Genomic DNA, 15,500 nt, shown 5'->3' with positions numbered 1-15,500 from the left:
GGCTCAATCTGACTTTTAATGATAATTATCTTGTGCATCGATTGTAAAATCAGATTGACAATTAGGTTTTCAATAAAAAAAAATGCAGTTTCAAACACATACGTCTTTAAATAAGATTATACACCCCATATCAAGTTCCACGAATAAAAAGGGAAACTATAATGATAATTAGACAAGAAAATGAATCTGGGAAATTATACATCCCCCAGTAATCTACAGGGATCATATGAGGACTTTTGACCGCAGACTAGCCACACAAAATGTTTTCTTGGTGAGTCAGTGTACTAGCAGACATTGAGAAGGAGCACAAAACACACAAAGAGAACCAGAGACTTAGAAAGATTTACACTAAATATGAAAAGATGGAAAAAATGATTGACAGACAGATTGATCAATAAGTTGGCAGCGAAAGAGCTAGAGGACAGAAATGCCATCAAGAGTGACAGTAAAGGAAACAGTTAAACAGGTGAGAAACAGAAAAGAAAAATGGCGGCTACAGCAAAAAACAAAAGACGTAAAGATAAAGGAACAACATGGTCTCTCTCTCACCTGTGTGCACTCGGAGATGTACTTTCAAATGGTGTGATGATCGGAAAGATTTTCCACAGTATGGACAGTCTTTTCCGGACATTCCACGACTTGATCCGGACTGAAGACTCCCAGTGCGCATACCGTTATTTTCATCTATGGTAAAACATATAATATATTTACACTTGTGTGAAATAAGGACAGGCAGGAGCCCACAGTCGTACACATTTATCTCAGAACATCCTTGCAAGTACACCATTTAGTTTCTCTACTTTACCATCACAGGAATCCTTTAAGAGCTCCGATCAGGGTAAAGACCAGGCACACCATCAGCATTCTCCACTGCCCTATGAAATAATGTAAACCAGCTCTGAAACACCATCGCGCTGTATGACCCACGTAATCTTTGACCACTCTATTGATGGCTATCATTCCTTGATGAAGTAGTAAAATTTCGACCAAGGGCATCCTAAATCCCCCGCTCCTTCGCCCCCCCCCCCCCCCCCCCCAAAAAAAGAAGATTACTTGTGTACTGAATGCTACTGCTGGAATGTAAACTCCTGGTCTCTAGTTAGGCTCGTCTCTGTACTTAGCTATACAACCAAATAAAATTAAATGCTCTTAGCCTATGAAAAGACCAGGAACATCTTAAATTCTGTACAGAACTACATAAAAGACCACAAGTATATGTTAAAAGCACTCATTAAGGAAACCTACCTTTTAAGACTACCACCCTCCAAACTGATTGTCGGAGAGGGAATGGGCAAATTATAAATGTCAGGGTCACTGAGACTTAAGTTCTAATTCCTATGGGCAGTGTGAGGGTCAATCTTTCCTAACAAACCACTCTACTGCTCATTCCTTCAGAGACGTTCATACTAGAAACGAATGCTATATGCTATGCATTGGGGCCACATTTGCAAACTAAGATTTATGCTCACACATTCATCGGTAAACTGATGGAGTACTTCATGGATATCCATTTGCATGTACACTTTTAATATGGTCGTAGTACAGAAACAGCAGTATTATCAGCTATCCATGGGCTCAGAAAAAAGGACGATAGAAATACTATAGCACTGGTCTGATTGGACCTGTTCCTGGTGTTTGATTTTACAGACCATTAGGTAATAGTAACCGGCTTTGGTCAGCTAGGCAGGCGTTCAGTGCCCTGTCTGAACATGGTTAAGAGATTTCCTTAATGGAAGACCTCAACTGACCATCTAAAGCCTTACATAAGCCTCAAGTTACATCACATTGAGAGAGGATGTGGCCTTACGGCTAGAGCGGTCGACCTCGAAGCTGGGGAACCGCGTTCGAGTCTGGGCAACGATGCTCAACATCCTGAGATTCTGGGCAAATCACTTAAACTCCCTGTGCCTAACAAAAAAAAAAATGAATGTGTCCTGTTACAAAACTGGTGCTCATGTTAAGCGCTCTGATACCCGATACCTTCAGGTCAAATTTGCGCTATATAAAACTCAGTAAAAAATAAATAAATTGCAGGTTATCTTGCATGTGGCGGTCACTGTACTAGTCTGACATGGTCACTATTACCACACTAATAATATTAGAATACGGTATGAGTTTAATTTAATATAGGTAGCCCTTATTATAAAAAAAGGTTGGGGACCCCTGTTTAGTATATGTAAATCTGACACCATCACATACCTGCCGTGGAGGCAGGAAGGCGCAAGTGAATCTGCAGCACTACACACTATGAGTAGATGATTAACAGGTACTTCACTATTCCCCATCTCGATGTGGATGATGTCTTTCTTCACGCTCCATAACCTGGGTGTGGTAATAACAGTGTTAAAATGGCAGTTTGACCCCCCCCCCCCAACTGAATACAGACTAGGACCAGTGATGCTCTGCTAGATCCATCGATGCCTTCCGCACATAACTGAGAAAGCCTGTATGCAATTTTAATGTGGCATGAGGGAGATGTGATGGCAACACTAATCCACATGATGCCCATCTAAATTGCAATAGCCCATCTAAATTGCAATAGCCCATCCTGTGTGAACTGACCAGGAGCCTTACAAACATTTTGGAGTTAGGCTGCTTATCAAAGTTCCCTCTAGCGTGGGCTGAACAAATTAGATCGGATTTCTTCACGTTAACATCAAAGAGGAACCCATGGAAAGTGTGTATATAATTTCACCCGAAAATGCAAACGAGAAACAGGCATGAATGAAACTAAAGGTTTTGAAAGAGACACTCTTGCACAGGAGGAGTTAATTGGCCACAGGGTTGAAATCCTCAGCATGTATGAAATTCAACCATTTTGCAGAGGAGTGCCATTCAGATGATCCCATTCCTCTCGCAGTGGCTCTAGGCATTAGATGGTGCGGATGTCTGAAATAGCCTCTGTAAGTCTGTTTGTCCTACAAGAGGCTGCTGTCTGGCCTGAACATCTACAAAATATTTTGTAAATGTGTGTGGATTTGACCAAGTAGATGCCATACAAATGTAAGCTAAGGGGATGTTTCCCAAAAATACTACTGAAGCCCCCTTTTTCCTCAGAGTGTGCTTGTGGAATGGTAGGCAGTGTTCTTTTGGTCTTTATAAAATAAATGTGAATATATTTCACAATCCATCTTAGAATTCCTGCTTTGGAGATGGCTTTACTTTTTTTGAGATTTGAGAAAGCCTGAAAAAGCTGTTGTGTTTTCCTAAAAGGTTTAGTTCTCTCAATGTAATACACAAGTGCCCTTTTAACATTGTGTGTATGGAGAGCCCTTTCTGCAACAGTGTCAGGCTTAGAGGAGAAAACCGGTAAGACAAGTGGTTGATTCAAATGGAAATACCTTTGGTATAAATGTAGGACTTGTACGAAGACGTACCTCATCCTGGAAAACTTGAAATTAAGGCTCTTCTACAGTTAGAGCATTAATGGCGTTCAACACACCTTTTTCACCTTCTCCTGATACAGGCTTGGAGTGCGCATCCTCCGTCTTGTCCGGCTTTTACACACCCTACCCACTGCTAGGGTTTGGACAGGCCAGTTTGCATCTGAACCTGTGGCCCTCGGTTGAGGCACTAGACAAGGCTGCCCATTATCACCACTCCTGTTCTCACTGGCTGTGGCCCTCGGGAATGGGAATACCCCTGGGTAATGGGACGCATGTGATGTTGGTGATAAATGTTGTGGGTGTGAAGTGGCAGCCATCCGTCTTTAAGTACTTAGTGGTCACGATCCATCATCAGGCAGAGGAGCTACTGGAAAAAAAATCTCTTAAATGCGATTTCCGCCGTCAAGTCGCAGTTGCACTTCTGCCCTGGACGGTCATGGGTCACACCACCCTGCTCAAAATGACGGTGCTACCTCCGCTTTTGTTCTTCTTCGCCAAGCTGCCCTTATATACACACTCGATCGACCCACCCCCTCACCCCCCCCTATTTTCTGTTCTTTTGAAAGCACCATGTGGGAGTTTAACTGGCACGGCTCACGATGCCGCGTTGCTCTTTTGAAACTGTACCTACTGATCAGCCAGCCGGGGAGGGCGGTGCAGGTGGACAACATGGAGCACTACTACCTGGCAGCACAACTGCACTGGGTGGCCAGATGGGCCAGCGGCCGTATTCTGGGGGACACTACCACACATCTGCCACTGTGGAAGCATTCATCCATCCTCAGACTATTTCATCCCGGAAGGCAGGGAGCAACGCCCATCGAGCTGATAATGGAGGTCGCGCACAGGTGTTTCCTACGGAGCCTGCGACTTGCAGGCGATACAGTCCCTCACACACTGGCATTGCCTTTGCAGGCCCCGCCAAGGGGATGGCGGGCCGCCAACGGGGTGGAACGTTCCACTTGGAACGAGGCGGGCTACAGAAGCTGGGAGATTATTGTGGCGGCTGCTGGCATCGTTTGTGTCCTAGTACCAGAGGACGGACTACCGCAAGGCCAGTTTCTCCTGCACACCACGCTGCTCGCGGCGCTGCAGGTGATGTGGAGGAACGTATTACAGGAACCCACCATACAATACATGTAATGGGTACAGGGAGACACCTCATGAAGTGGTTCGCTGACTCATTGTGTACTAACGTGGTGCAACCACTGGATCCTCTTAGGTCTCACTGGGAAGCAGACCTCCTCCGACCATGCACAGACCGGGAATGGGGGGTAATACTGTAGGGACCCACCATCATCCCCAGAAACGGCAGGTTCCGACTCATACAATACTACATCATTCACAGGGCATACCTGACACTGGCCAAAATCAATAGGTACTTCAGGCACACCAATGCCAGCTGTCCTAGGTGCCAGCTAGTAGACGCAAATCTTCAGCATATGATGTGGAGCTATAAGGCGCTTGGTATCTACTGGCAGTCCGTGGTATCTCACCTGTCCAACTGCACTGGGTGAGTGGTAGACTGCGCTTGGGAGGTGTGCCTGTTGTGCCTCTACCACAGATCCAAGAGGCACAAGGTGACATCTAGATTGATCAAATTGGAACTAATCACGGCCCAATGTTTGATCACCAGGTACTGGAAGTGGCCGGAGTCTCATATGATGCGACTGCGGGTACTTCGCTCGTTGACAAATTGAGCATAAGTGGAGATTGTCGCTCTCCCTCGCGAAGACACCTTGGGACATGATGGCGACTGTATGGGACACAATCCTCCAGGAGCTCCGCCGCACCTGGAAGACGACGAATCCCAAGTCCACCGTGGGCCCACAGGTGGCACCTGTAGAAGCCGGTGATGAGATGTAGCGGGGGAGGGGGGCACTCCAAGGGTGAAGTTTTGGCGTTTTGAATTCTCTACAGTGGAGAATAGATCTATGTCCGGTGTCCCCATCAAACGTTGGAAATACCGCAGAGGACTTGGGGTGGAATTCCCATTTGTGGACTTGTTCCTGCGTCCTTAGCAGGTCCGCCACTGAATTGTTCACTCCTAGAAGATACTCAGTCAGGAGGAGGATGTGATGGCGAATAGCCAAGTGATAAATGGTCGGTGCTAGCTTGGACAGCTGTAGTGAAGGAGTCCCTCCTTGTTTCTGGATGTAGTACATTACCATCATATTGTCTTTCCAGATATGATGGGAAAGGAAGCTATCTGAATTGCTATAAGCTCCAGGACATTGATGTTGAGTTTTTGTTGAAGAGCCTGGACTGTGGTGTCCTCAATGTGTGCTCCCCATCATATGAGTGATTCATCCGTGGTGATAGTCACTTGCAGTACTGGGTCCAAAGAAGGTCTGCCTTTGATGATGATGTGTGTGTGTGTGTATGTATGTGTGCCCCACCAGTTCAGAGACTGACGGACCCTGAGCAAAACCAACACTAGATCATCCAAATAATCATGTATTGTTCTGGGAGATGTTGTATTAACTATACCATACTGTCCCAGTTGGCTCTGTTATACCGAGATGGAAATGCTACAGAGATAGCTATGAGCCAATGATTGGCGTGTCCCACTGCCATCCTTTTTACCTGCTGCATCTATGCGCTTACTTTTTTGGTCAGGAGGAAAGGTGTCTCCAGTACATTGGTGAAGCTGCTCTCTTCCTTGCAGTGGTTACCACTAGAGAGACAGCTGTTGGGTGTCCCATTATGCAAAGTGGGTCACTGGAGAAAGGTTTGTACTTCCGCTTAATGCGTGCTGCAAGGACTCTAGTTTTGACCAGGTCTCAGTGGAGACCTTGAGGATGGACCTACCATATGTAGGTATTGTACAGGGTGCTCAGTTTCAACCAGAAACACGGTTTCCTCCTCTCTAGTATGCATTTGTACCTTGTATTAATCAGGCGCTTGCTGAATAACAGGATGCTATGAGGAGATATCATCTGGCGGTGAGGTTTTCGCTGGTATTGGGAGTTAAATGTCTCAATCTGGCATTACAATATTGTATGCATTCCAGAGATCTTAACTATGGGGACGGTTTCCTTATGAGTCTGTCATGTGCCTAATGACTGGGACTCCCTGTTTCTACATCAGCTGAGTGTACGAATTATGGTAATATAGGCTGTGGAGATGGAGTGCGTTCAAGTGGCATAGGGCTTGTGGCGTTATGTTCAATACTTTTCCTCTCTTAAGAGGATCTGGAAGGCCAATACCCGGCCTCTTTCTTTTATGTAAGTGTTTGACTACAATAGGGCACTTCTTGTGCCGGAGTTCTTGCAGGTTTTCATATAAGTGTCTCTCTGTAAGTAGAGGTTATTACCATCCTTCCTGTGGCGGAGTGTGGGTTTCTGATGGTCTCTTCCAATGCTTAGTTGGAGCAAAGCAGGTCAAAACCGATGTTTTTTTCAGTATCGGAGTTGAAGTGTGAATTTGCAACAAGCCCAGTTTTGGAGTTGTGTATGTCGCGGCTCCATTGAGGTGTGTGTGTGTGTGTCAATGCCGTATGCTTTGTTGAGCTCAAAGGGAGGTGAGGTGTTGGGAGTCTTTGCTGGTGCCATAGGCTGCACATGCGTTAATGGCTTCATTGCTGCGTATGGTCTCCGTGCCGGTCGCCTGGAGTCCAATTAGAATAGAGTGTAGTCTTGTCCTGTCTCTGCTCCAATGCGCTCTCTCTGTGTCGACCAGAACCTGAAGGCTGTGGTGCACCCAAACTATGGTGGGTGAGCTGTGGGTTTGGTTTTTAGGTTGGGAGGGGGCTTGGGGTGAGCTTTGGGTGCTCTTGGCGTCCTCATCCTCAGCCCCAACCCTGCCTGTCCTTGTGGAGGATCCACTGTCGCCATCACTGATTCGTTATCCTATTCATGTTGACTGTACTTACCGGAAGCGACGTAGTGCGGGCTGCACAAGATGGCACCCCCTTCTACTGGAAAATTGCTGCCTTCTTCATTGCCAGCCTGTGCGTGTTGTTCCTCGTCTGCCAAGAATTCAGCTGGCGTCATCATGTCCATGGTATGTGCTGGAGCGTAGTCTTTTTTATTCTTGAACACGCTGTAGATTACATGCATTGTACTGGTCTGAGCACATGTATTTAGCCCCACATTGAGGGCATTTCCGAAACAGTCTCTCCTTTTTTCCTTCCATCACCCTGGAGTCAAACATTCTCAGCAGACCCTGCACCGAAGTTTTGGTGTGGAAGCCGACCACAGTGAAGCGGTCACTGGAAAACCTGGATCCAATGGCTGGAGATATTGAGGTGAAGTTGTTCCGTCTTGTAGAGCCTGCTATGGATTCTTTAGGCGTCCACATTTGGCAAAGATGTCAAAGACACAGGGAGCTCTGGCACAGTCCGTCTGAACCAGATGGTGGAAAAATAAAAATCTAATAATTAAGCCGTATACATGTGTATTCTGGAGAAGAGGAGAAGACTGGACGTCACGTCAACAATAAAACGACTTCTTCGAGAAAAACAAGATGTAAACTCAGAGCCCAACACTCGATGGCAGGAGAGTGCATAGCATGTGTATCTGCAGCCAACACTTGCTACACATATTCTACTGTCTGTCATACCAACATCTTTCTGGCACAAAGAGCTTTAGCCACAAGATCTCCCATACCCGCTCAAAGAGTGCAAAATTAGGGTTTCAAAATTGACACAGAACTTTCATGTACAAATTAGATATACATTCCTATTTTTTCATCTACACACAATAAAAAGGCACTTCGATTTTTTAGCATTCCTCACAGGCACTGTCTTGAACGCATTTAAAGCGGAGATACAACTTTTGCAAAATAGTTTCCACAGCCAAGAACACTTGAAACTAGCTTTACAAACATGCACTAGTTGCCGGTGAATGAACAACTCAAATTCAAGTCACTATGCGTGGCCCATAAAGAGCTGTAGTCCCAGTATGAATCACAAGTCACAACTAACCCAATGCGTTTCATTGGTACAGATCAGGCTGGGAGTTCACATCAGTTTAGTCTATTAGATGAACAAGGCTTCGAAGTGTTATTTTCCAAAACTGCAGCATCATTAAGGAACATGCGTCCTCCTTTCCCTATATACGGAGTATCACTTCCTCAAATTTAGAGAAGGCTTGAAAACTTTAATATTTCTACATTCTCCTTGCGTGCTAAAACCACCTGGTTTGTTTATTGGTATCTTGAAGCCCAGGGGCGAGTTGCTGTACTTCATAAATTAAATCAAAGCTGTTCATTGCACTGATCGACCTCACCATGCACTGTTAAGTACGTTTTCTACCTCCATCAGACATCGGAGGTCATCATGCTGTGCATTCAAATAGGCCAACATTTTTAAATGATTATGAAATCCTGCTCACAAAATAAAAGGGGTTTTGGATGAAGTCCACTGCCATTTCAAGGCAGCCAAAAGCAGAGCAACATGACGGCTGAGTAGTAGAAACCCTAAGTGTACCTGAAAGAATACTCTCCATAATACAGAGGTTTCTTGCTGCCACATACAAAAGGCCTATAAGAAGCAGTTTTGGTTTCCTTTAGTTTTCCCATGTACTATTTGTGCTATTTAAGTGCATGGACTACAGGTGACTAGTGATTAAATCAAGTCAAACAATTTAAAATAAATAGGCCTATGATAAAAGACTTAGTAAAAAAAAAAAAAAAATTTTTTTTTAAACAAGGCCAGAAAACTAAATAGAAATGAGAATTCGACCCCACGAGAAATAAAAAATAATAAATAAACGAGATGAAACTAAGTTATTAATTTGATATTAATGCAAACATGTGCAATTACATCTGTCTCACATTTGTGAAAGTTTGAACTATTGGCATTGTAAGGAAAATGCTACTTACCATTATGCATCTGTTCTTGGTATGTAGAGCTGTAGATTCGCATACTTTTGCATAGATTGCCATCTGGTGTTGGGCTCGGATGTTTGCGCTTTGGTATTGTAGAAGTCTTTGTAGTCACGAGATGGGGGACTCCTCCTTTGGTTAGTAGTGCGCATGGGCATCGACTCCATCTCCAGATTGTTTTCGCCATAAAGGGTGATGATGGAGTTAGTTAGAACTAGAAAAGATGTCCATGTGTAATGTATCTAAGTAAGATAGTACTGCAACACAAAGGTGTCCGGGGAGGTGGGTGGGAATATGTGCATTTACAGCTCTACATGCCAGGAACAGATGCATACTGGTAAGTAGCATTTTCCGATCTAGGCATATGAGCTGTAAATTGCATACTTTTGTATAGACTATACAAGAGTTACCCCGTTAGCGGTGGCTACCTGTATGTGTTGCAGTAGTTTGAAAAAGTGTTCCTACAGCATGGCCCACACTAGCTTGTTGTTTTGCCTGCACATCAACACAGTAGTGTTTCGTGAAAGTGTGCGGTGTAGACCATGTTGGGGCTTTGCAAATGTCATCCATGGGGATGTTTCCTAAGAATGCCATGGATGCCCCTATTTTGCTTGGGGAATGCGCTTTAGGGGGAATGGATAACAAACTCTGCTTTCTCGTAGCATATTTGAATGCACTTAACAATCCACCTGGCAATTCCAGCTTTTGATATAGGAAGTTGTTGTATCCTTTCCATGTAGTAGAGAATAGCTCTTTTGACGTCCAGCGTATGAAGAGCTCGTTCAGCTACTGAGCCTGGTTGAGGGAAAAACACTGGGAGCTCAACCGACTAGTTAAGGTGGCCAGCTGAAACTACTTTGGGTAAGAATTTAGGTTTCGTCCTAAGAAGCACTTTGTGATGTATTTGCAAAAATGTTTCTTGTAAGGTTAATGCCTGGAGTCCACTTACTCTTCTGAGAGATGTGATGGCCACAAGAAAAGCCACTTTGCATGTGAGGAATTGTAACTCACATTTATGTAAAGGTTCAAATGGGGGTCCCATGAGCCTAATAAGGACGTTTAGATTTTATACCGTAGAAAGTGGAATTCTGGGAGGAATTATCCTTTTAAGGCCTTCCATAAATGCTTTGGTGGAAGGTACCCTAAACAATGACCAGTGTGGTCTGTTTTGTAAGTAAGCTGCTATAGCAGCAAGATGTAATCATATGGATGTGTATGCTAGATTACATCTATGTAGATGCAGGAGATCACAGATAATGTTTTGAGTTGAAGCATATAGTGGATTGATTGACGTCCATACAGTCTGGTGGGAGACTGCGGTAACCAAATTCTAAGACTTCAGGAGCCAGATCGCTAGGTTCAGTTGAGCTGGTTGTAGATGTCTTATCGCTCCATGGTTCTGTGTGGGAAGCTTTGGGGAAAGGTGTAGCTTTTGGTGCGGTTCTACTGAGAGATCCAGTACTGTCGTGAACCATGGTGGTCAGGCCCATGTTGGAGCAACCAGGGTCATCGTGAGAGACTGTTTGAGTTTACGCACCAGTAACGGAATGAGCGGGAGAGGTGGAAATGTGTACGCAAATCTGCCAGACCGGTTCATCCATATCACATTGCCTTTGGACAATGGGTGTGGATACCTGGAGAAAAAAAGTTTGGGCATTTTGTGTCTGGGTGGCCCCACATTTGGAAAAACGGAAGAAGAACTTGCGGATGAAGTTCCCATTCGTGAATCTGCTGTTGTTGAAGACTGATCAGATCCACAATTTGATGGTGCATTCCAGGCAGATGCTCGGTTAAGAGATATATTTTGAGGAATGGTCCATCTCCAAATGCTTTGTGCTAGGCGTGAAAGCTGCAGAGAGTGTGTCCCCCACCCCCGTTTTTGTTTATAGTACATTGCTGTCATATTGTCCGGACAAGGACAGTTTTGCCTAGGAGATTTTTCTGAAAAGACTTTAGGGCGAGAAATATGGCCAGTAACTCCAGGTGATTGATGTGGAGGAGTTTCTGTTAAGTGGCCCACATACCTTGAATGGTGTGGTTCAAGAGATGAGCTCCCCATACGGAGAGCGATGGGTCTGCTGTTAGTACTATTTGTGTAACCGGGTCTAAGAACGGACGACCTTCGGAAAGATTTTGTGTGCTCCACCATTGCAGAGAGCGATATGTGCGGCTGTCCACCAACACCAGATCTGTAAGATGACCTAGAGCTTGGTTCCACTGTTGTGCTAGACATTCTTGCGTAAGGGACAATTAAGATGCAAGAGGCCATCATCCCCATTAACTGCATGAACACTCGAGCTGGTAGTGAGTGTTGCGGTTGAAATTTTGTTATGAGGGCTTGCATACGGACTATCCTGGCTGGATTGGGGTATGCTAGGGCTTTGGAAGTATCTATTGTTGCACCTAGATACTGTTGGGTGTGGGACGGTAGGAGATGTGACTTGGTGAGATTTATAGTGAATGCCAAGTTGTGCAGCAGCTGGATTGTGTTGTGTGTTTGTTGTACACAATTGCTGCGTGACTTGGGTTTTAGGAGCCAGTTGTCTAGGTAAGGAAACAAATGAATGTTTTGTCTTCTTAAGTGGGCTGCTACCACTGAGAGACATTTTGTGAAGACTCTGGGTGCTGTTGTGACCCTGAATGGAAGGACTTTGAATTGATAATGTTGTCCGTCTAACATGAAACGTAGATATTTCCTGTGAGCCGGGTGAATAAGAATGTGGAAGTAGGCGTATTTGCGAGCTAGAGTGGCAAGGAAATCACCTTGTTGGAGCAGTGGGAGGACCTGTTGTAGTGTGACCATGTAGAAGTGGTCGGATTGTATATACAGGTTTAACAGTGAGGTCTAATATTGGCCTCTGAGAGCAGTTCTTTTTGGGAATGATGAAATAAAGGGAGTAAACTCCCGTACCTTGCTGGTGTAGGAGAACTGGTTCGAATGCATGTTTTTGCAAGAGAGAGAGAACCTCCTGCTTGAGAAGCGTTAGATGTTCTGTGGACATTAGACGTTGTTTGGGAGGTATGAGGAGGGGTGGGGGTAGAAGTAAGTTCCAGGCATTAACCATACTGGATAATTTGTCTTACCCACTTGTCTGTAGTGATGGAATTCAGGCAGGTAGGAACTGTGATAGTCTTCCCCCGACAGGAGTGGAGGGGTTTTGGGTGGGTGGAGTGGAGGGATGTCATGGTTTTGTTTTTGGGGTAGATGCGGGTATTAGAACCACGTCCTCTGCCCCCGTTATTGCCTCTGTTAGTCCCTCTAAAAATATCCTCTGCTAGGGGAAGTTTGAGTGGGGCTTTTATAAGCGGAAGAGGTTTTTTCTGTGCCAGTTGTTTTGGAGGCGCCCCTATAAGAGGAGAGACAAAAAGAACCTCTACTAGTTGTTGCTTGTAGAGCTCCCAAGGATTTGGCAGTCTGTGTCCTTTTTCATCTTTACCAACGATGTGTCCACAGTAGGCCCAAACAAGTGTTCCTGATCCAAGGGTTGATTGAGGATAGTAGATTATACCTCTTTTGAAACCAGTTATGCATAGGCACGCATGTCTACGCAGTAATATACTTGTATTCATTGTGCGAGATGCTGTATCTGCTGCATCCACGGCACATTTAATTGAGGTGTTTGTAATTAATTTCCCCTCTTGTATAAAATAGTTTGCCTTGGTCTTATATTGGTCTGGGAGATGCTGCATGAGCTTTTCAAGCTCATCGTAGTGAACCCCGTCATACCTTGCTAGTAAGGCTTGGGAGTTGGCGATACGCAAGAAGTTTGCTGCCTGGGACGCAACTCTTTTACCCGATGCATCTAGTAGTTTAGACTCTGTCTGGCGGAGGTGCATCACCTGTTTGGGAACTTCCCAGTGTACGGGCCCTCGCCACAACCAATGAGTCCAGAGGAAGTTGACATTTAATGTAAACTGGATCACTTGGAGCGGTTTTGTATTTTTTCTCAATTCTAGGATTGAGCACCCTAGCTCTGACAGGGTCTTTAAAAACCTCAGGGGCATGTTTAATCATCCCTTTGAGCTTAGGGAGAGTGTTAGTTGTTTTTTGAGGCTGTGAGAATGTCTCTAATAAAAAATCCTCTTCCAGGGGGTCTGAATGGAGTTGAACTCCATGGTATTGTGCAGCTCTATCTATTAGTTGCGCAAACCCTATGTTGTCATCTGGAGGGGTATAAATCTAGCTCAGGTGCATCTGGGACATTATAATCCTCCCAAGAGTCATGAGGTGTCATCATCAGTATCTATCATTATGGGGTGGGTCTATGTTTTCATCCCCATCCCCTAAATCCTCATCAACTTGTGGTGTGAGCGATAGAGGTGGTATTGGAGAGCGTGTTGAAGAGGGTAAAATGGCTGGAAGCTGTGGAGGTTCGGAAAAAGGCCTCACAGGTGAGGTGGCCAAGTCTTTTTTCTTTGAGGGCATCTTGGGTGTTTGAGGTGTCCAATTTCCTCTTTAGGTGGTATAGAGGTAACTTGCCCATTAATGTCTTTTGCATAGGATCCAGTGGATCTGGATGGAAAAGTTCCTTGGATGCACTGTCATTTTCAATGCCGAGGATTTAGGCTCCGAGTGGTATTTTGGTCTATCTTCTTTATCTTTAGGAGGAGTTTTTGTGACCTTTTGCTTAAGTGGAGTTTGACTCCAAAGGTTTTGGCTGTTTGTTCGGATCCAAAGTTTCGGATGGAGTTTGCTTTGGTGCCGAGTTTCTAGTATTTTGGAGCCATAGAGTCTGGAGTCAACAGTACCTTGGGCTTATGTTTCGGTGCCGAAGAGGGTTTTTCAGCACCATGATGCGGCTGGCTCGACCCAGAGCTGCCTGAAGGCTTAGTGGGCTTCGGAGCAGTATCACAGCTTCGACCCAGACTTGAAGGTGCAGGTGTTACCGGAGCTGTATAATTTTTTCGGGGCCGGGGCGTCGACGTCAGTACTCACGGTTCGTTGACCTGGAGTAATCGACTGGTCTTCTGAGTGATTCGTCGGCTTAGGAAACGCTGGCTTGTTCATCTTCTGTTTCTGGTTCCGGATAGTCGGGGCCTGCCTTGAAGAGGTCTTCCGGCACAGAGACTGTTGATCTGGACATTTTGTGACGTCGAGCCAGGCTATTGAATCACAGGCCTTGCAGTGTCGACTCTCGTGTTCTGGAGAGAGACAAAGGTTGCAGACCTCGTGGAGATGTGTGTGTGGGAATTTAGCCCCGTCCTTTCCATATGCTGGTTGATGGCGCCGATCAGCCTAACAGCCCATGTCGACGACCGGACTCAAAAATCTGTTTGGGAAGTAGATGCGCGTTGAGAGATTGAGATCGAAACAATACCGTCGAGCGGTGAGAGCTTTGCGCGTCGAAGGGGAATCAAAACGACACAGAGCGCAGCAAATTACATCAGAACCCGATGGTGCAAAATTACATCAGAACCCGATGGTGGAAAAAAACCAATCTGGAGATTGAGTTGATGCCCATGCGCACTACTAACCAAAGGAGGAGTCACCTATCTTGTGACTGCAAACATCCAAGCTTACCACCAGATGGCGATCTATGCAAAAGTATGTGATCTACAGGTCATATGCCTCGAACAATGTTTTTTTATGTATGTTTTTTTTTTGTTCGCTGTGGAGTAATGTAATAGGCAAAGCAACTGACTTTGGAAACGGTGAACTAAGCTTGAGTTCTAAGATTAACCGGCCTGTGCATTACGTAATTTAATGTTTTTCTTCCTATTAAAAGCACAAGGTTCACAAAATCAAAAAACAGAAATAAAGATGCAAAAACAGCGACAGTGAAGTCACCCCCTTGCTGAAAGTTTGAACTGGAGGGCGAGTGAGAACACACTGACGCAGTTGCCGACAGAAAACTTACTGAATGCACAGTGCGCGCATCAGCTTAGGGCATAAAACTACTCACGGAAAGCGAAACTACTACAGCTACAAGTGGAACTTGTCGGTGAATCTGCAAAGTAGACCACTATTTCCCAAGCCGGAGTCCCCTATGAGGATCAGACGGAACAGGGCGTTTTACTTCTAAGAAGAGACTTTTGCTAGGATCTCAAACATTCTTTCAGCTCCTCTGCTCAAGCTTTTTGTGAAATACTTGCATTAAATCACTTACTATAATAAATGTTAGAGCAATACTTTTACTCATTACAACCTGCCCTGGAGCCACATAATATCTGCTTAAACAAAACCTACCTTTACTTTCGAGACATCCTAGGACTTTAACGTAATTATTACTTCAGCTCCACGTGTGTCAGGATCCTTACAAGCCATGGGTGCTGCGATTTACCGTC

At 45.0% G+C, this 15,500-nt stretch overlaps 1 protein-coding gene across 7 annotated transcripts in view; it reads right to left on the bottom strand.

The window, feature by feature from the left end:
- Positions 1-15,500, bottom strand: part of ZNF219 (zinc finger protein 219) — a 466,238-nt gene that overhangs the window by 31,223 nt on the left and 419,515 nt on the right. For all 7 annotated transcript variants that reach the window (XM_078644088.1, XM_078644089.1, XM_078644091.1 and 4 more), the window contains one exon: positions 550-684. In XM_078644088.1, the coding sequence (XP_078500214.1) occupies positions 550-684 (135 nt within the window). The remainder of the gene's footprint in view (positions 1-549; positions 685-15,500) is intronic.

This window comes from Lissotriton helveticus, chromosome 5_1, assembly GCF_964261635.1.
Source record: "Lissotriton helveticus chromosome 5_1, aLisHel1.1, whole genome shotgun sequence".
NCBI classification, from domain to species: domain Eukaryota; kingdom Metazoa; phylum Chordata; class Amphibia; order Caudata; family Salamandridae; genus Lissotriton; species Lissotriton helveticus.
This window is presented reverse-complemented; position numbering and strand designations above follow the sequence as displayed.